At 50.7% G+C, this 19890-nt stretch overlaps 6 protein-coding genes across 8 annotated transcripts; 2 read left to right on the top strand and 4 right to left on the bottom strand.

Annotated features, from left to right (window-relative positions):
- The first annotated feature begins 544 nt into the window (after positions 1-544).
- FOIG_05318 (uncharacterized protein) lies at positions 545-4129 on the top strand. Its single transcript, XM_031203878.1, has 2 exons — positions 545-1264; positions 1321-4129. Exons 1-2 carry the CDS (start codon positions 923-925, stop codon positions 3877-3879), a joined length of 2901 nt encoding a protein of 966 aa, XP_031065707.1. The 5' UTR covers positions 545-922; the 3' UTR covers positions 3880-4129.
- A 301-nt stretch (positions 4130-4430) lies between these two features.
- On the top strand, positions 4431-6596 carry FOIG_05317 (uncharacterized protein). Its single transcript, XM_031203877.1, has 2 exons — positions 4431-5195; positions 5246-6596. Exons 1-2 carry the CDS (start codon positions 4647-4649, stop codon positions 6242-6244), a joined length of 1548 nt encoding a protein of 515 aa, XP_031065706.1. The 5' UTR covers positions 4431-4646; the 3' UTR covers positions 6245-6596.
- Positions 6597-6967: 371 nt separating this feature from the next.
- Positions 6968-7802, bottom strand: FOIG_05316 (uncharacterized protein; the record flags this gene model as incomplete). Its single annotated transcript, XM_031203876.1, has 2 exons — positions 6968-7485; positions 7538-7802. 2 exons carry the CDS (start codon positions 7800-7802, stop codon positions 6968-6970), a joined length of 783 nt encoding a protein of 260 aa, XP_031065705.1.
- Positions 7803-8307: 505 nt separating this feature from the next.
- Positions 8308-11072, bottom strand: FOIG_05315 (uncharacterized protein). Of its 2 annotated transcripts, XM_031203875.1 has the most exons (3): positions 9302-11017; positions 8900-9248; positions 8336-8840 (listed from the first exon to the last, which is right to left on the bottom strand). In XM_031203875.1, exons 1-2 carry the CDS (start codon positions 10282-10284, stop codon positions 9197-9199), a joined length of 1035 nt encoding a protein of 344 aa, XP_031065704.1. In that variant the 5' UTR covers positions 10285-11017; the 3' UTR covers positions 8336-8840; positions 8900-9196. The 2 variants fall into 2 exon arrangements, with proteins under 2 accessions (XP_031065703.1, XP_031065704.1); XM_031203874.1 differs by having other exon boundaries at positions 8308-9248; positions 9302-11072.
- A 338-nt stretch (positions 11073-11410) lies between these two features.
- On the bottom strand, positions 11411-12927 carry FOIG_05314 (uncharacterized protein). 2 transcript variants are annotated; one of them, XM_031203873.1, is made up of 2 exons: positions 11763-12927; positions 11411-11691 (listed from the first exon to the last, which is right to left on the bottom strand). In XM_031203873.1, exons 1-2 carry the CDS (start codon positions 12698-12700, stop codon positions 11685-11687), a joined length of 945 nt encoding a protein of 314 aa, XP_031065702.1. In that variant the 5' UTR covers positions 12701-12927; the 3' UTR covers positions 11411-11684. The 2 variants fall into 2 exon arrangements, with proteins under 2 accessions (XP_031065702.1, XP_031065701.1); XM_031203872.1 differs by having other exon boundaries at positions 11411-12927.
- A 1219-nt stretch (positions 12928-14146) lies between these two features.
- Positions 14147-18701, bottom strand: FOIG_05313 (uncharacterized protein). The gene is made up of 2 exons (XM_031203871.1): positions 18566-18701; positions 14147-18506 (listed from the first exon to the last, which is right to left on the bottom strand). The coding sequence occupies exon 2, from the start codon at positions 18271-18273 to the stop codon at positions 14419-14421; it is 3855 nt and encodes a 1284-aa protein (XP_031065700.1). The 5' UTR covers positions 18274-18506; positions 18566-18701; the 3' UTR covers positions 14147-14418.
- Between the last annotated feature and the right edge of the window lie 1189 nt (positions 18702-19890).

The raw sequence follows: 19890 nt of genomic DNA, 5'->3' as shown, positions 1-19890 counted from the left end.
ATCTAATTCTCCTCGGACTGTCCGTCGTCAAAGAAGAATGACATCGGAAAGTGAGGGTGTTCTAGGTGTCAGACACACATGGTTGAGCGTCAAGTCAACACAAAGCACAAAGCCAAGGAGTTAACCCAGCCCCAAGAGAGCGGTCTGGAATCAGCGCGCCAGAAGGGGGAATTGCTCAGCAACCCTGTGCCATGCAACCGGGTTCGAAATCGAGTTTCCGTGAAATTAATAGGGCGCTTGATTGAGCTGGGATGGGACAAGACAAGCACAATGTCTCTCCTCCTGCAGGCCCCGGGTATCGGGGTCCTAGCTCCATACTGTACACTTTTATACTTTCCAGTTCCGGGGATGGACGACCCTTGCTTGTTCTTTGAATCCACACTGTCCGGTGCTCCGTGCATCAAATGGTGCCATTCGAGAATGTCTATCGATAGGACAGCCTGTGGGTACTGTACCTCGACAGCTTTGTTTTGCTGGTGAGGAACATGGCGAGCCCTTCCAGTTTCCGTCGGTGAAGTTGTACTGTACTGTGCAGGACCGTGTCGTGTCGTGTCGTGTGTCCGTGGACCCTTGGTCTGAGGACTTCGGTTGATGGGTGGTGGCGGAGGACTAGTGCGGCAGTGAATAGCATTCCCATTTCCTTCGCTCGAGTCTTGTCATATATAGACCCTTCTTTTCCTCCGACTTCGGTTTCCTCCTTTTCTTTCTGATTTCCTTCCAGTTCTTAACGGGACATTGGTTCCTTGGCCATATTTCTCATCTCTCTTATACTCTTGAAGGGTGTACGATCTTATCTTGTGTAGCTCAACAAGATACACCCAACACCCAACACCTTACACCGTAACATCCTCGCTCAAGATAGTAAATCTACTCCTTGGGAGACTATCCTTTCTTTGATTTGTTATATATCACTTCCATCACAATGCACGGTTACAGTTCATCAGAAGAGTCCGACGACCCTCGTCGGCCTCGTGCCCAACCTGCCACCACCAACAACAACGACCAGAAGAAGAAGAAAAAGAAGAAGCTCCCGCCTCAAAAGAGTATCAACCGTATCTGGAAGAAGTTCTCTAAGCGCAAGTTTCACAAGGCTCTCGCCGTCCTTCCATTCGACCCCGTGCAACCTCCAGCTACCTACCATTCCAACGAGCTCTTATCGGCTGGTTACGAGCGAGCCGCTGAGGAATGTCGACGCAAGGTTGAGAAGATCATCAAAGAATGCAAACGAGTGAATATGCGATATCGAGATCCTGGTTGGGATTTGGTGAGTTTGCCGTCGGTTTGTAGTCCGTGTGAATTTGGCGCTAATGCATTTACTAGGATTGGGATCTCAAGTACGAGAAGGGCCACTGCTTGAACAATCTGGGATCACAGAAATTCGAGCTCAACAGGACAACGCTGCTGAGCTCAAAGGCGGCTGTTCCCAAGGCCGTCAAGCGCGTGCACGAGATCTTTGAGAATCCCACCTTCATGAAAGAGGTTAGTGGTGGTGACGTCAAGCAGGGCAGTCTAGGAGACTGCTGGATCATGGCTGGCCTAACGGCTCTGGCCAATGTTCCAGGAGGTCTACAGCGGATCTGCGTTGCCCATGACACAAAGATCGGCATCTACGGCTTTGTCTTTTATCGAGATGGCGAATGGATCTACTCCATCATCGACGATAAACTCTATCTCAAGTCTCCGTTGTGGGATTCCCCCTCTATGCAGAGAGATCTTCTGCAGCAGATCGATCGTGAGGATAACGAGAATGTTTACCGCAAGACGTATCAGACTGGCTCCAAGGCTCTTTTCTTCGCGCAGTGCAGAGATCAGAATGAGACTTGGGTTCCTCTCTTCGAGAAGGCCTACGCCAAGGCTCATGGCGACTATGCGTCATTGGCGGGTGGCTGGATTGGTGAGGGTGTCGAAGATCTCTCTGGTGGAGTTACCACTGAGCTCTTGACGTCTGATATTCTCGATATTGATGAGTTCTGGGATAAGGAGATGTCACGAGTCAACGATGAGTTCCTCTTTGGCGCTTCTACTGGTCTTCTTGAGCACGGCTACGGTGAGCGCAATGGCATCTCCGAAGGACACGCCTATGTCGTCATGGAGGCACGTACTCTAAAGTCTGGTCAGCGCTTGGTCAAGCTTCGCAACCCTTGGGGTAAGGTCCGCAAGGGTATCTGGGAGGGAGCTTGGAGTGATGGGTCTAAGGAGTGGACTACCGAAGTGCAGGAGGAGATGGACCACAAGTTCGGTAGCGACTCTGTTTTCTGGATTTCTTACGAGGATCTTATTCGGAAATATTCTCACTTTGACCGCACTCGGCTCTTCCGCGATCGCGACTGGCGATGCTGCCAGCGCTGGATTGGTGTTGATGTCCCGTGGAAGGCGGCATACCATGAGAAGTTCCATATCAAGTTGACCCAGGATTCGCCTCTTGTTCTGGTTCTTTCGCAGCTTGATGGTCGGTATTTCAAGGGTCTTCACGGACAGTACTCCTTCCGTCTTCACTTCCGACTTCACTACGAGGACAGCCCCAATGCCGAGGACTACATTGTCCGATCTCACGGCAACTATCTCATGGAGCGTTCTGTTTCTGTTGAGCTACCTGATCTTCCCGCTGGCAACTATGTCGTTTACCTCAAGGTCACTGGCGAGCGAGACTCCAACGTTCAGTCTGTTGAGCAGGTCGTCAAGCGCGAGGCTGCCGACAGGACTGAGAATGAGAAGCTTGCTCAGGTTGGCTACGCTTATGATCTAGCTCACAGCAAGGCTTGGGACCACATGGACAAGGTTACCAAGCTTCGCCAGAAGAAGGATCAGAAAAAGGCTTCTGCCAGTCGCCAGAAGGAGCGTCGCCGCATGTGGGAGAAGCGCTCTACCAACCGCGACGTCACCAAGCAACAGACCAAGAAGAACGCGGACAAGAGAAAGCGACGTCGCGCAGAGTGGGAGGCTGAGCAGAACCGTCTTGATGAGGAGTTCAACGCCAAGGTCAAGGCTGAGCGCGAGCAGATGAAGAAGGAGAGGCTTGCTAAGGCTGAGGCTGAGAAGGCTGCTGAAGCTGAGAAGGGGGCTCAAGAGGCTGATGATGAGGCTTTGAGCAAGAAGACTGAGGAGATCAAGATTTCAGAGGACAAGGATGAGCCTGTTGTCGTTGATGAGCATCACAAGGACCATGACGATGCGGTTATTTCTGTCTCGACTGGATCACCTCACTTGACTCCCAAGTCCATGGGCTCTACAGCTGAGGGTGCTGAAGAGAAGCAGGAAGTCCCACCAGTCAGTGGAGGACCTCCCGCTCCTATTGAGGAAGAGGAGCCTCTTCCCATCCGCCCTCGACCTGCCTACGATTCTGCAGGCGAGTCATCCGACTCCCCTGTTGAAGACTGGGAAGCCCTCTACAGCAGCGACGACATGGTCCGCAAGCCTCGTCTCACACAAGCCAACCAAGCCGCCGCCCAAGACGACTACGACTCCGAGGAGGAAAAGATGCCTGAGCCCTGGAACGCCATCTGCATCGTCGGCGTGCGCGTCTACTCCAAGGACGAGAACCTCGAGCTGCGCACCGTCATGGAAGGCGGTGAGCTTCTAGAGGGCGGCATGGGTTCCAAGGGCGCCGCAGATCTCGACAACGCTCAGTCCAACGCGGGCGGTGGACGAGCCGACGACAAGGATGCTTCCAAGACGAAGCAAGATGACGACAGGTCGTATCCCCCCGTCATCCGCAAAGATGGAAAATACGTGGAAGATGAAACTACTTCAGGAGAGAAGTATTCTTCTATTCAGAGCTATTTCCACATTGACTCTGCTTTTACAACGAGGGTTAATTCTCCAGCACCGACGCCTTATGAGCATGATCGGAGGCTGGAGTTCCCTGCTGCTAGCCGATAAGGCTTGAGATTGTGGAATTTTGTTTAAGAGCGTATTAGAGATTCTAGCATGATCATGACTCGAGGGTATACGGTATCGAGACGAATTAGATTATAGGTTAATATTCGATGTTTTGGGAATAGGATGGATTGAGGATAGGCGCAGGTGTTGGGATTCTTTCAGGAACGATGAGATGAACTTTTTAGCAAAGATATCAAGAATGTTTTTGAACAGTGAATCACAATTACAAACAACAGTTGCTTTCTGCACAATCTTGAATGATACCATTTTGAGTTGATTGATGTGAGACTTGCGACAAAGTAACACAAATGGCGGCATCAGCCTTTCCACGTGCAGACAAAACAAACAGGAATGGAAATTCCACGTTCCAGGTCGCAAACAGACTGCTAAACTGCAGGTCCTGAGACACATGAGACAGCCTATAGCAATGCGCTAAACGTGCCTAGACGGGCCAGGTTAGTCCCTGGAATCACGAGTCAGCTCCTGTAACCGAGCTTTTTTTGGAGGCGTCAGCTGCCTAGACTGTGTGGAGCCTAGGCACCTTCATGGAAAGTGGGTGCGATAACGGAAGCTTAGCTTATCGCACCCAAGTTCCGTCATCGTTCAAGCTCTCCCCCGTCCCGTCCGTCGTCTCTCTATCTTAACTTTCTTCCCTTTCATCTCGTGTAATTATTACCTTATTTTTCTTGTATCATCTATTACCATCGCTCCCATCATGTAGTCATGGGTGAATACTAGTATCTAACATTACCTACATCACATTCATCATGGCTTCTTCTTCTTCTAAAAGCTCTTTGCGCCGTAGTCATGGCGACTCATCCGGAGCCTCGTCTGGACATTCGCATCCACGATCAGCGACACAATCTCGACTTTCTACCGCGCCGTCTATCGATATCGATACTCTCGTTAACCACCTCCTCGTCGCAAAACGATCGCTTTCTTCTATGACTCTTGTTCTTCGTGCGAATGAGATCGCGAATGATGCTAGGCAGTCACATGATGATGTATCCATCCTAGCTGCGCAAGCGGGCTTCTTACGAACTTCTATACTAGATCAGACGGCGATACTTGTGAGAACAAGGAGGAGCTTGCAGAGCACTTACGAATGGGGAAAGAAGGACTTCCGAAAGCTGGTCAAGTCGATGGACTTGGTCGACGGACAGCTTGATCATACTATGGAGATGTTGCGCGGGACTGGGGTTGAGAGTGTTTTTAGACCTCAGGGTGAAGAGAGACGAAGTCTTCTTGATTTTATCGATGAAGGAGGCGTGGATGGAGTGCGCGAGGCGATGAAGCAAAGCATCCAGGAGCTACAGGTAAGCTGCCCAGCAAAAGGCATCGCCAATCATGCGCTGACACCGACTAGGCTATTCAGCAATCTTTTGATGGAGATCTACTCCGTTTCGATAACGACATCAGGAATCTAAAGAAGGTGGTGGCCGATACGCCCAGCATACAGGATATACCACAGGGCAATAATCCATCGGCCGGCGAGATCCTCGAGAGTCTAGTCGACCATTCAGCCAACATGGCTCAGCTCCTTGCATCGCTGACCCATCACTTCGACATGTGTGTCACCGCGATCCGAACGACCGAAGGCGGCGTAGCTCTCGCTCGCCGTAGAGCTGCCGAGGCTACACAGTCCCAAGGAAACGACGGGGTCTCCATTTCAGGCGTCATCGCCGAACAAGAGTCTAATGTGTCTGACCTCGAACCCAAAACGGCGAAAGACCGAGCTGAGATGTTAAAAGTCGTCGTGCAAGACGCACGCGAGGTTGACGACGTGGTGCAGGAAATACAAGAGCGCCTCACGGCAATGGAGCAGGATTACACAGTGCTGCAGGAACAGCATGATATCTCAAAACAAGCCTACACAGGCATGCTACAAGCATACGCTATTTTGGGCGATATCGGCGATCGACTCGCTGATTACCTCGCGGCCGAGGGAGACTTTAAGACACGATGGGATATGGAGAAGGAGAGCGTATTCGCCAAATTACAAGAGATGCAGCAACTCAAAGACTTCTACGAACGCTACGCGAGTGCGTACGACAGTCTGATTCTCGAAGTCGAGCGCCGTCGCGCAGTAGACGATCGCGTGCGCAGCATCTGGCGCAAAGCACAAGAAAACGCAGACAAGCTCCTCGAAACAGATCGCGTATCGCGCGAGGTGTTCCGGCAGGATGTAGGGGAGTTTCTGCCGACGGATCTATGGGCGGGTATGCAGGGTTCTGCGAAGAAGTGGACTGTTGTGAAGGAGGGTGAGGATGAGGGTGATGGAGAGGTGCAACCGCTGAGGAGGAGTGTTGTTGAGGCGGCGAAGGAGAGACTTGCGAGGGCTGGGGAAAGACGGGGAGTGAGATAGGAGTGATACTTAGATATGTACGATTGGTATTGATAGCTGGGATGGCGTTTTGGATAGGGTGGTTATCTGGAATTGGGAATAATACTCCACATATTGCTCTTGCTCAAAGTCTGGATTCACCTGATGGCTGTGGTGTTCTGGTGAGATGTAGCAAGACAACGCAATAATTACTTGTATTCCTTTCTATACGGGTACTTAGGGAGATGTCAGGGTGCCTTGATCAATAATCATTCTCGTTTTCAAACGTTCGACACTTGTGACGGCTCAACGGCAGCTAATCTTAGTTGCAGCTACACATAAGACGTTGTCTCGAGGCGTGTTGCTTTAATACTAAATACCTGCATTTGTGATATCCGGGTTATCTCCATGAATGCGTGCACGAGCCACAGCTAAAGTCGACTGTCTTTGTAATTTGTAGCCTGTACGTAGAGCTTGGCTTGGGCATTATGGATATCAGTCTGATGATTGATGCGGGTGTTTATTCATCTTAGGTCGCCTGACCACAAGATGCTTTTATCGCGATTCACTTAAAATATAACTGTAAGTCCTTATAACAAAATAAATTAATGAGGGCTATGCTAGGATCTTAAAATGCTATGCAGTTATTTTCGTAGGAATCGTGATAAGTTAAGATTCCGATACTCCATCCATGTTACTGTCATTATTCCGGCCGTTTCTCGTTACACACATAAACTCCCAAAAAGAGAACAATTTACCCCGTGATCAACCCCTTCGTTTCAAGTCTTCATTTGGACTGTTGAAACAATCTCCAGAGCTGCATGCAGTATCTGAGTCAAGATCATCAGGCTTGATGGATGACAGAAACTCCGTCACTGAGCTCATGATAAAGACTTGGAGGTCCTCTTCATTTGTAGGGACCATGTCTGAGAATACGGGGCTCAGCTTGCGATACATGTCTGAGGCGGTATCTGGGTTGATGGTGACGATGTTGCTGAGGACATCTGCGAGCATGTGAGTTGCTCGAGACATGGAGCGAGCTCCTATTCCTCCTAGTGTGGTGACGGAGTCTTTGACTGTGTTGTGCAGCTCCTCTGTCATGATGTAGACATGATTGAGGAGAGTTTTACTATCGTCTCGGGAGAGATCAAGAGTTGGAGTCCTGTCCATAGTAGAGACTGTTCGGGAGAGTGTTGCTCTGATGCTGTTCATCTTGCGAACGATTTCATGCACAGCCTCGTCTTTCGACAATGTGTCATCCTTCGTTGCCTCTATAACATCTCCTGTGGTCATCTGTTAGCAAAGGTAAAGTGACAGTGGGTATGTTGTTCGTACTGATATCATTACACTTGGTCTCGATCTTCCCAGCAACACGGTCTACCAAGCTGACCAAGCTCAAACCCTTGCGGCTGATTGAGCGCTCGATGTGTGACTTGGGCGCTTTGCTAGAAGAAATGGCAGTGACGCCTATGCGAGGTGTAGCATAGTCCGGTAGACGGCGAGGCACAAGTGTCTCATCTCGAACGATGGCGGTCTTAGACAGGGGAGCAGCCAAGACACCAGTGAAGAGTGTCACTATGAGGAAGATTGTCAACTTCATGATGAACAGAGTAAACTAATATTCTCGAAGAAGAAGAAACATAGAGCTAAAGAGAGGAGGGATAAGAAGCAGAGCTGCCAGAGCTGAGGAGATCTTGGCACGGAGAGGACATCACATCCTTATACTTCCGGGGACAATCTTCAAGGCTTGACTTGCACCCATCAACGGTACATCATCGAACGCCGATCTTATCCCCTTTCTACACGAGATCACAAAGCTTAACACGGGAGGATCTGTAAGTTCCTGAGGTAAAACCTTAGATTGGGCTGCAACATTCCCCCTGCGTTAGGGGTGAAAGAAAAACATCACACCACAAATTGCCGATGTTTTTCTATCCCCATCAAACCTACCCCTCGTTCAGAAAAGCTTTTTGGTAGATCAGAGAGTTTGATTTAACGCATCCTAGTCATATTGGTATTGAATGAGAAGATAGCGATCGCTGCGAGTGATCAACATGGCTAAAGATCTGGTTTGATGTTGACCCTTGCTGAGGAGGAGTCTGGGCTGAAGAGCATGAACGCAGCATTTCAAATCGGTTACGACTGAGACTCTGAAAATATCTCTTGTATCATCATATTATTTCAGCTTGGTGAGTCTGCTGAAGATTGTGATCGCAGTGTCACCAAATCCATCTCCCTCCGCTCCGAAAGCATCTGAGCTGAACCCGATCTCCTTTCCACTCTATCATTTGCCAAGTCCCATCAATCCCCCACTACCAGTGACAGATAATCGTCTTTTTACATTCCCATCCCCATCCCAAATCGCAGATCTGAAAAAGCCAACTACCGGATTAGTTCCCACCCAGCCCGATAAGCCTCTCCCTGAGACAGCCAACATTCCTCCCCCGTCATATTCCCCCTAGCTCCCCTGCACTTATGATCGTTTCAGGCATTTCGTGTTCGGCCGCCATAGTTTAAATTTGAATCATAGATCTCGGTTGTCTCGGCAGGAAGTGACCTGTCAATCAGTTGATCAAGATGAGGCTTGATATAAAGGGCTGCTTTTGGTATGGCGGGCGGGAAGTGAGAAGCCACCCATCTGTCGTTTACAAAAGAAGTTTAGATATCTTGATAGACGGGAATTGGGTACAGCTTAACTTTGACGGCAATATGGATTTCGGGGTTTGGTCGTATCGGCATGTTCATGTCCCTGTGGGGCAAGGATGAGGCTGAAGACGGGTGTTGGACTGATATCCAGCATCGCGAGCCAATCTCCTGCGTCAAGAAGTCTCCAGTTGCGCTGCAGAGAGCATAGTCTACCGTTGTCCTCCTCTTCTGATGGGCTTTCGAAAAGACAGCCGTCCCTGCCCCTATCACCTTGATGCCGGGCCAAGATGTCTCAACGGAGTTGTGCATCAGAGGAGCAGATCTCTTCAATGCTACCCTCAAAGTCGCCTAGTTCGTCGTTGTCTCATTACCAAAGGGTTTCCGTCCATATACAACCGTCCTATAAATCGTCAGCAAACCCACATCCGCTCCTCTGGTAAGGGCCCAACTCACGTCTCAACCCATGCACATTTACTCTTATCCCTCATCTCCTTACGAAACAGCCCCAGCAGCACTTCAACCTCCTCTCTATACCACCCCAGCAGATCCATGAGCAGCAAATTCGCATACCCTTCAACACTCTGCTCCAGAGCCTCTAGGAACAGCTCTCCTGCTCGTTTCAGTTTCTGATCGCTGGGCCACAAGTGCATGGGCGCCTTGATCTTCTTTTCCACGATGTCGACGAAGCCTGCTGCTTTGAGATTATCGCGCATCGTGTGCCCTCTGCAGATGTCGAATGAACGGCCCATTTTCTGGCCCGCGCGGTAGAATGCGTCTGCCCAGACGTTGAAGACGTGGTCGGGGGGCAGTTTGACGTGATCGGACTGAAGCTTGACGTCCATTTCTAGATCTTGGATCCAGCCTCCTGGTGCAAGGTGTGTATATGCCTTGCTGTATAGATCGACCCAGTCGGGAACACTGCCATACATGGCGCGGATGTGGATAAAGTCGAAATGGTCCTTAGGCCACGTCCAGTCGAGCAGACAATCGTCAATGACGAACTTGACGTTTGGAGGAACCACGGCTGGCTGGATAGGACTTAGATCTGTGCCTGTGACTTCAGCCTCTGGGTGCTCATCTCCAAAGTCAATCGCCCAAATCCCCGTCCCCGTGCCGATATCCAGCACACGTTTCGGTTCTTCAACAGGCGCAAGGAACAATTTCTCGCCGAGAGTAAAGAACAGTCCGAAATGCGTGAGATCCAGACCATAATTCTGCTGCGCATCATTAGGCGCCCAATACTCCGTCGACTGAATATTCTCATACGTCCTCCCATAGCGCCTTCGGTACGCAAGAATGCTGCTCGTTATCGACACCGTCGACATATTGCCAGAAATCGACTCGCCATCCTCATCATCAATCAAATCAGCCAGAATCGGCTCGTTTGGTTCGGTTTCCGGCGACGCGGACTCGGAATGCACGACAGGTGGCCTCATTGTGTTGGTGGCTTGCTCAACGCACGTTTTTTTCCCCTGCCGGTAGATTTCACTTGAGTTAGATTAGAAGAAGAAGAAGAAGGAGAAAAAATGACTCAATCTTCAGCGGTTGGGCGCTGTTTGGTCTTTTACGTATCATGCAGCGATTACCGAACTATGCGGTAATGATCCTCTATGCCCCGCAGGGATCTGTGTCTGAGACAAGATGATGTGTCTCATTTTCAGAAGCACGATGAAGTGTTCGTCACAGGGAATATCAGAGACACACATATAGCTGAGATAAGTAATCACTAGCTGTAAGGTACAGTATTGATGTCATGAAATGATGTAAGTTGGGTTGAAGGTATCCGCATCATGGATCGAAGACTACTTCGTCATTACTCTAAACGCGATCTTCCAGATAACCATTTAGTCCTCTGAGGGCTAAAAACGGGCACTCGGAACAGAGGCTTAGCTGAAAAATCCCCAGAGCAATGTTACCAGGCAGCAGTCTCGGTTTTCTTCCAATCTTTGTTGGATGCTTGAGCCACTCCAATCAGATGGAGGAAATGCCTAGGCGGTGCATACGCCACACAACACCAAGAAAGCTCACGATACACTGCAGCAATGCCAAGACCGGAGTCAAGTTTCCCTGCGACCAATTGGCTGGATGCAAAATAGCAGCAGGCTGGCAAGAGTAAGCAGTTATGAGAGGGATACTCGTGCTTAGCACAAGCATTCCTTTCCCCCTTGGAAGGATTGGAAGTAAAAGTAAATATCGCGTGCATCAATAGCCTCGATTAGTTATTTTAGTTCAAAGTAAGCGGCATTATAACAATTGTAACAATGAGAAAAGACCGCGGGTTTATATCTAACCTTTAGCCAAAATCACGACAGCTGTATCAGCTAAAGAGCTTCTGGGTAGCGCTCAGCCTAAGACATTCGGAGGTGCCTCAGCCCCATCCCGGGCCGCGAGAATTGCCTATTCAGGCAATGCACTCAGAACCTCCACTACTTCATCACCGGCTTAATTGTTGAACATAAAACTTCACTGAAAAGGACGAAATAGTTCCTCAAATATCTCACATTGAATACCCCCACAGGAGGCTACCCATAAGTAAATATCTACGTCAAAATGAATAATATATACCCCTTCCAAGAAAACAAACAACATCCCCAAGAAGCTGTACACACACATCACTTACACTCAAGCAGTGCAAGCAGGAGCGTCAGCAGTGACGGTGACGTAGTGGGTCTCAGCAGCAACAGTAACATATGAAGTCACGACAGTGTTGCTGCCGGCATTGCCATAGTTGTTGTTGCTACCAGCGTCGTTGTTGGAGCCCTTGGAGCCGGATCCAGTCTTGTCAGATGAGCTCTTTCCAGTGGGCTTAGGCACGGGGTAAGCGTTGTTCTGGGTCTTAGTAACTGCGGCGGTGTTAGCGGCTGCGGAGATTCCTTGGGCCGTGTTGCTGGGTGTCGCGGGTTGGGTGTCGTACTCATCACCATCGTCGGCAGGGCACTCCTCATCATCACCGGTCTCGGGCTCCTCATCCTCGTCACAGTCCTCGTCATCACCAGTCTCAGCGGCAGCAGAGGGGGTGGGCTCGTCCTCGTCATCACAGTCCTCATCGTCACCCTCATCAACGGGCTCCTCGTCATCGCAGTCCTCGTCGTCGCCGGCGTCGGGGGCAGCGGCGGTGGGCTCGGGAACGGCGGTGGTCACGCTCTCGAAGACGGGGCCGAGGACGGAAGAAGTAACAGCGACGGCCTCGAGGGTGGTGGCGGGCTTCTCAGCGGCAGGGGCGGAGGTAGCGACGGGGGCAGCAGAGGCAGCGGAAGAAGGCTTGGTGGAACCAGATCCGGAGCCGGAGCCAGCGCCGACGACAAAGTCAACGCAGGACTCGTAGGTCTGGTCGATATCAGGAGCATCCCAGAACCACTGGAGAACACAGTCTCCAGCCTTGGTGCACTCACCACCCAGGCTCTCAGGAAGAGTGACGCTGAAGGCAGTGTTGTTGAGGTTGAGACCAGCGTTGGCAGCATAGTTCTCAAACTCGATAAGAGGCTCTCCGATCATCTTATCAGTGGAGGTCTTGACAACGGAGACGTTGGCGTAACCGGTGTGAGGAGCAGCAATGTTGACGTCAAAGTCAATCTTCTCACCGAGCTTATAGCTCTGGACATTGTCCTTGTTGTCGTCGAACTGGAAGCCCTTGCACAGCCAGAGGTTGCAATCCTTGGCGTCAAAGTTGGATCCGACGACCTGCTTGATGCCCTGGACGTTGCCGTTGATGTCGGCGCTCTGCTGGTAGAAGGGCTGCTCGCCGCAAGCAGCCTTGAAGGCGTTGCCGGGCTTGCGGGGAGGAGGAGACTTGACGAAGCCGTGGGCGGCGACGAGGGGAAGAAGAGTAAGAATAGCGGCGGCGTTCTTCATTTTTGCGGTAGATAAGTCTTAAATTTGGGTAGAATTTGAAGAAGTTGCTTCGTGAGAGTCTCTAGGACCAGATGTAAAGTTGTAAAGAGTGATTGTTTGAATTGAACGGCCGTCAAGGCTCTGAACGAAAGTGAATGTTGGAATGAAAGTGAAGTACAAAAAAGTACAAGAAAAAAGAATGGCGAATCTGGTCCTTCGAGGTCCGTGAAAGAATAGAGGTTGAGAAGAGAGGGAGAAGTGATCGAAGTGAGGGTTGATCAAGTTGGATATATACTCGAAACTACCCTCGGCGGATGACTTCTACACAGGGTTTAGCGATGGGGATCTGATACTCGGCGTCTGAGGCGAGGCGGTGGACCGTGGGCCTCGCTCCGTAGTCAATCTCGTTGACGTTGGTGATCCTTGTCATTGAGTGTAAGTCAGACGGGGGTTAGTTGACGGCGGCAGTGAGTTGATGCTGGGGTTTAGACTACAAGCGCTGGTCTAGAATAAAGCAGATCATGTTACTCTACGACCTTATTCTTTATCCTCCAGTCTATTTCTATCATTCAAACCAAAATCACATCTGCTATGATTCTCTGTTCATACAAACATGTTTAGTTTCCCATCAAACATGTCACTCATCCCGTTTCGTCCCTCTCCAAACCAAACACTTTGCAGCTCGTCCGTCTCCCTTTCTAAGCGATCAGTCCCCCATGTCTTACACCGTCGCCAAGGCCCGACTTCACCGGAATTCGAATCTGCCAAAAGACAATTCGTCCGGCCTGTTCAACCGCTCTCAGGTCTTCCCCACTGTATCTATCAACCCCCTGTCAGGGCCTGTTTGGAGCCAGCGCAAGGGGCGCTAAGATCATTGGTGGAACATCCAACGGCTGTGTTTGAGCCTCAAGATGGAATGATAGAAAATGTCTTGAACCGCCGAGATTAATTAATAGCATTCTTCGGGGCTTGTCGCTTATTCGCAATCACCACTCACTCATATTCTTCACACAGCGCGAACATAGTATTCTCAAGATGTAGATGATCAATTACTTATCTTGTATACAGATATTTCGCGTTCAATACGACGATTTAGTGGCTTCAGCACTAACTTCAAGCATAACATCATCGCCAAAGCATAACGAACCCCTGTAAAGTGGATCAGCCCAGCCCTGTATCCCCCTCCAAACAAACGCTTCTCATCCACGGAAAAACTCTCCCCAAAAACTTCGAAACCCGTCTCCGACAAACACCAAGTCCCTTGTTTCAGGATGGCATGCGGCCAAGGAACGCCCGCCTGCCTATGCATAATTATAAACATCGTCTATTCTTCCGCCTACGATTAATTAGTCCTTGACAAGCCGGAATTCGGCAGACAGGCCTGAATAGACGAAGTGCCCCTCGACAGGCTGGCAAGGTAAATGATTCTTGGATTTTCGGATTCAGGGGCATGTCACTGCGGAATAGTGTAGATGAACTTTTAATCAACTCGAGACGATTTAATAGATCTTTCGTTAATTCATCAGTTTTACAAACTCATTAATGCTTCTTCATCACGGCATTGCAGTTCATCCCTTCCCCCACGTGGTGAAACATGCAACCAAACACTATTCATTTTCCATCCCAACATCTCGTGGTCCGACCCATGATCATGATCCGATCAAGCAAACAAACACGATAACAAATTCCTGAGATCATAAATCTAGATACAAATCTTGTTTCACGCCATGCATAAACATTTAAATTGGCTCATCACGAGGCTCAATAAGAACCTCATTAACAGCAACATGCGGCGGCTGACACACAGCATACACAATAGCGCTAGCAACCTCTTCAGGCTTGAGAACCTCGGCACCCGTAGGCTCACCGTACTTCTTCAGCGCCTCCTGGTCGGTCGACATGCCCAGCAGGTCCGTCGCCACATTTCCAGGCTGCACGGCCGTGACCCGTAGACCAGAGCCTGCGGTCTCCAAGCGCAGGGCCTGGAGCGTCGCTTCGACGAAGAATTTACTCGCGGAGTAGACGCCCAGACCCGGGAAGACCTTGCGGCCTGCGTCGGAGGAGATAGCCACAATGTGGCCTGCTCCACGGGATAACATGCCTGGGACTGTGGATGACAGGCAGTGCAGAAGACCCTTGCAGTTGACGTCGACGGTGCGCTCCCACTCGTCGGTCTGGTTATTCGCCATCATGGTGAAGTACATCACACCCGCGCAACTAACAAGGATATCGACCGGTCCAAGCTGTTCAGTAGCCTCTTTCATGAGCGACTCCACCTGAGCCTTATTCGTGACATCCGTCTTGTGAATAAGAACTTTACCACCGTAGACGCTGATCTTCTTCTTGACGCCTTCAAGGGCTTCAGTTCGACGAGCAGCGACTGCAACATGTGCGCCTTCTTTGGCGAGACCAGCTGCTACTGCGGCGCCGATTCCGGAAGATGCACCTGTTACGACGGCGACTTTTCCTGCGAGACGGCCCTTGCGGCACTTTTTGGCGACGCCGTTGACTTGTTCGCGGCGGGGAGGGCGGGAGAGCCAACCGCGGGCGTAGAAGTGTCGCATGTAGATCTCGAGAAGACCGTCGTTCATCTTGGGACGGGGGACGTCGTACTTGTCGAGTGTAGGCTGTGTCTTGCCGTCTTTGAGAACGATGACTGACTTGAGGACTTCGACGCTGGGCATACCACCGCGGAGAATGTCGACTGTGAAAGGATCGTCGCCGGTCTTTCTGTTACCGCGCTTCTCCCACCATAGAGCAACCCAGTCGTCCCATGGTAGGGTCTCGGTAGGGTAGCCCAGCTTGGCTAGGGATGCAAACAATTCTCCGGAGGGAACGGGAGCAGGGTCGCCGAGATGATACATGGTCTGCTCGGTGTCGTTGGTGTGGTTTGCAAGAGTGACGATGGCGTCGCTGACAAAGTCCACAGGGGTCATCTCGATATACCAGCCCTCAACATCAGGAGCACGGCCAAGTTGAAGAGACTCAACGAGAATAGCATTGATCAAATCCCAAGCGTTGGTTGAGCCAGAGACACTGTGACCAGAGATGGTTCCAGGGCGGTATACACGCACGGGAATACCACGACGGCTAGCTTCGTTGACGAGCTTCTCAGCAACCCACTTGGTCTGACCATAGCCATCCAACAACTTAGTAGGAACATCATCCACATCGATGACAGTGTCCTCACACCACCCGGTATGTGAAGGTGGAAGCACGCCGTTAGTAGAAACGTGGTGAACAGTAGCACCGCTGCGGCCAGCAAGACGAAGAATCTCACGTGTACCCATAACATTGGCGTTTCGCAGCGCAGCATAAGGATAAACCAGGTTAACGGTAGCAGCAGCGTGAACAATGACCTGCACACGAGTAGCCAGCTCATCAAAGACATCAGGAGCAAGACCCAGACGCTTTCGGGTAAGTGTACCAGGCAGGATCTCAATACGCTCCAGGAGATAATCCTCCCAAAGTCCAAGATCGATCAAGTTCTTTCGGATACGAGCCATACCAGCGGGTGCACAGTCTTCGACAGGTTCAGGGAATCGCACGAGACAAATAATCTGTGCGTCTGTAGAATCGACCAAGTTCTTGAGGAGGAAAGCACCAAGGTAGCCAGTGACTCCAGTGAGGAGAATAGTCTCAGCATCTCTGAGCGCACGCATGGGGGTACCGTTACCCTGGATATCTTCAGGAAGCACAGAGTCTGCGCGAAGAACAGCGGGGAGATCAGCCTGCACCGCAGCAGTGTGGCCGTCGCGAGCAGCCTTGATAGCTGAAACATGTCCCTCAAGAGTCGGTGTTCCAGCAAGAGGAGCCAGAGGGACAGGAAAGCCAAAGGTCTTGGTAAGTCGGCCAGCAAGGTCAGCGAGAGCCAGCGAATGACCGCCCAGGTCGAAAAAGTCGTGCTTCGGTGTGATGACGCTAGCGGGCATGTTAAGCGACGCAGCCCATAACTGAATAACGGTCTCAGTCTTGACCTTGATGTTATGCTCCTTCTTCTTCTTCTGCGCAGGTCTAGGTGATCTCGGAGATGGTGGCGCGGGCAGAGCCTTGAGATCGACCTTTCCAGAAACGCCATGTGTAGGGAGCTCTTCTAGCTCAACCCAAACTGAGGGAATCATGTAGTGGGCGAGATGGTCGGTAAGAGCACGTCGAGCGACGGGACTGTAGCCATATTCATCGACGAGAGGAATGGTTCGGTCTCTAGTCTCGCCCTTCTCACGAACGATGTAAGCAACAATTTGTCTCTCCAGGCCTTCACCGTGAGCTACAACCGCACAGTCACGAACGGCGAGATGCTTTCGGATGGCGCTCTCAACGGCTCCGGGCTGGACGGTGTAGCCACGAGTCTTAATCATGCCGCCAACTCGGCCAGTGATCTCCAAGAGCCCATTAGGAAGGATGCGAGCCAAATCACCAGTTCGGTACATTCGCGCGTCCTTGTCTCCAGCGAAAGGATCCGGCTGGAATGCCTTGGCTGTTGTTTCTGGCAGGTTGAGATATCCTCGTGCTAGAAGCTTACCACCAACGTAAAGCTCGCCGCTATCACCTTGGTTGACTCTGTTACCTGCCTCATCCAGAACATAAGTGTGCTCAGGGTCTGTTGGAGGACCAACAGGGCACACTCGTGTGTCAAAGTCAACAAAGGTTCTGATATCTCCAACAGCAGTCTCGTGAGTCTCGCAAGCACTATAGACGTTGAGAAGCCGTGTCTCGGGAAGAGCATCCATCGCACGGCGCACAAGATCTGTAGTGACCACCTCACCGTTCAGCCACAGCGAACGAAGGTGAGGAAGCTGCTCGCCCAGCTTGGGATGCCGGGACAGAACTGTCGCCAAAAGTGTAGGAGTCATGAGGGTATCGGTAATTCGCCATTGTGAGAGAAGCTCGACAAGAGCAACAGGATCGTAGCTGGCGTGGTCAGGAATAGCGACAGTTGTGGCACCCCGAATCAGAGGTCGAAGCATCTCCCAAATGAAGAATACATTACATGCCACCCTATCACCAGGCTTGAGATCGCTGACAGCAAATCTCAGATCGTAGGAGCGAACTGCCGCCCTGTGGGGATTCATAATACCCTTGGGCTTTCCCGTCGTACCAGAAGAGTACGACACAAACAGTAAACGCTCCACATCATCATCCTCTGGCAGCGATCTCCTCTCATCCAGATGAGGCGAAATCTCTCCCCTAGCCAACTTGTCGGGACTATCGACAACAATAACCGGAGTTTCAGAGGTGAGATTGCCCGAGTACTCAGACTGAGTGAGAATGACGGTTGGTTTCGCATCTTCAATGACATCTCGCAAGAGGCCAGCAGGGTACGCAACCTCAAGCACCAAGAACGCACCACCAGCTCTGAGGGTAGCGAGAGCGGCGATAACGTAGTCTGCGCTTCTGCCCATGAGGACACCGACTAGATCATCGCGGCCAACACCGTAGTCACGCAATCGCTCGGCTAGCGCCCATGTTTCTCTGTCGAGCTCTGCGTATGTGAGGGATCTCTTCTCATCCTCAAGGGCCACTGCGTCTGGAGTTGCTTGGGCCTGCTGCTCGAAGAGAGCAGCGAGATCCTTGTTGACATCGATAATTGACATGATGCCAGGTGAGATTTTGTGATTGTGAATGGGAGGAGGGAGGGAGAGAGTGAGGTAGGTAGTTGTGCTGGAGGTAGAGATGAGATGAAGCGGTGGGTGGGTCACGCGACCACTGGGCTAAAAGAGATGTCGGTGACGGGTCCGGTAATGTCTGTCTATCCCCAACAATTGCCTCCCACGTACATACAGTACAGTTCGTATAGTACGGAGTAGATGATAACCTTTTCTGGGGGCTCGGCAACGTTAGTCTGTGATCCCCAAGCGAGGTGTCGTTGCTATCTCTTACTCTTACTCTTGTAACAGTAGACACTTTTCAAGCTGCCATATCCCAAAGGTTTGTGGGGTTGAAAAAGGCCAGCAAGATAACACCTAGCTGTCGTGCTACAACACCGGTCAAGGTCAATTGAAGATAAGAATAAAGAATAAAGAAGATAAAGATACAGAAGTATCACCAAGTCTCTAGGTTCTTAAAAAGAAGCCACTTGGAAGCAAGGAGTAGTTAGCATTTTATTCACAATACGGAGTACCAGTGCCTCGATCTCTTTCAGGGCGGGTGCCAATTGACATGCCCCCCCACGTAGCCCATGATTGGACTGCCCTAAAGACAATTCAGGCCTAGCTGCCCGCCAATTTTGGGACCTGGAGGGGTAGGGGGGGACTCCATCGTGGCCCTGGAGAAAGGTACCTATCGATGGAGGGTAATGGAAGCATGTCTTTGGTTCTCTCGTATTCTCTTTCAATTCGTGTTTGTGTTAATATTGCGATGTTCAATCGCTAGAAGTGTAATCCTGAAGAATTTTGATCCCTGTAGGGAAGAAACAGGGGACTTCTCAACGAAACCAAACATTTGGGCCACTTTCACGTGCTAGAAACATTCTTTACAGCACCCCTGCTTCTATCTTGTAGCGCCAATCGGAACTCCCCTAGCAACGTTACAGGGTAATCTTCAATTTGTTTTCTCCCATCACTTGAAGGTATGTTCAACATCGACTTGACCTATTGATACAGAGTCTATGTTTCCGTTACGGACTCGATTTGATAAAGCATTGCTGAAAAGAAAGAGTAAACAGCCTGTAGTCATACGTGATGAAACTTCCGGCCGCAGCATGGTTATGCACAATGTGCTAATCCCGGCATTTTGACCTGGATATGTTCTCCAGAAGAGAGTCACACGCATATCAATTGCGGGATTATTGAGAGTTCGTACTGATTCAAGCTACTCGTCACACGAGATGGACCAAATTAGCACGTTGACGCTTCGGATCTCGCAGGGCAGACAATACCAGCTTTGTTCTCCCCGTTCCATCCACTGATATCATCATCACCTATCACCAATATCGCCTCTTGTCCTATTATCTGACCGAACTGCCAACGTGTCACCACCCTCTTTTCCAAGTTTTCCAACTCTAGACTCCCAGAACCGGAGTACTTTACCCTCGAAAGCCTGTCACATCGCGATTCTCCCCGTCGTGCGCAGCCCTGATTGGCGCCGACGACCCGAAGCAGAGGGGTCGGACCATCGCCACTATTTGTCGAGCATTACCGCTTTCATACTCGTGCATGACGCTCGGGGAGTCTATTTTCTTGGAGGCCCAGCGAATCAGGGTGTTTGTGATG

The sequence above is a fragment of the Fusarium odoratissimum genome, assembly GCF_000260195.1.
Source record: "Fusarium odoratissimum NRRL 54006 unplaced genomic scaffold supercont1.7, whole genome shotgun sequence".
NCBI lineage: Eukaryota > Fungi > Ascomycota > Sordariomycetes > Hypocreales > Nectriaceae > Fusarium > Fusarium odoratissimum.
This window is presented reverse-complemented; position numbering and strand designations above follow the sequence as displayed.

Coding starts and splice junctions, on each gene's coding strand:
- FOIG_05313 (XM_031203871.1), bottom strand. CDS start 18,273: ATGTCAATTATCGATGTCAACAAGGATCTCGCTGCTCTCTTCGAGCAG.
- FOIG_05314 (XM_031203872.1), bottom strand. CDS start 12,700: ATGAAGAACGCCGCCGCTATTCTTACTCTTCTTCCCCTCGTCGCCGCC.
- FOIG_05315 (XM_031203874.1), bottom strand. CDS start 10,284: ATGAGGCCACCTGTCGTGCATTCCGAGTCCGCGTCGCCGGAAACCGAA. Junction 9,249..9,301: donor AAATGTGCATGGGTTGAGAC/GTGAGTTGGGCC, acceptor GACGATTTATAG/GACGGTTGTATATGGACGGA.
- FOIG_05318 (XM_031203878.1), top strand. CDS start 923: ATGCACGGTTACAGTTCATCAGAAGAGTCCGACGACCCTCGTCGGCCT. Junction 1,265..1,320: donor GAGATCCTGGTTGGGATTTG/GTGAGTTTGCCG, acceptor TGCATTTACTAG/GATTGGGATCTCAAGTACGA.
- FOIG_05317 (XM_031203877.1), top strand. CDS start 4,647: ATGGCTTCTTCTTCTTCTAAAAGCTCTTTGCGCCGTAGTCATGGCGAC. Junction 5,196..5,245: donor AAAGCATCCAGGAGCTACAG/GTAAGCTGCCCA, acceptor GACACCGACTAG/GCTATTCAGCAATCTTTTGA.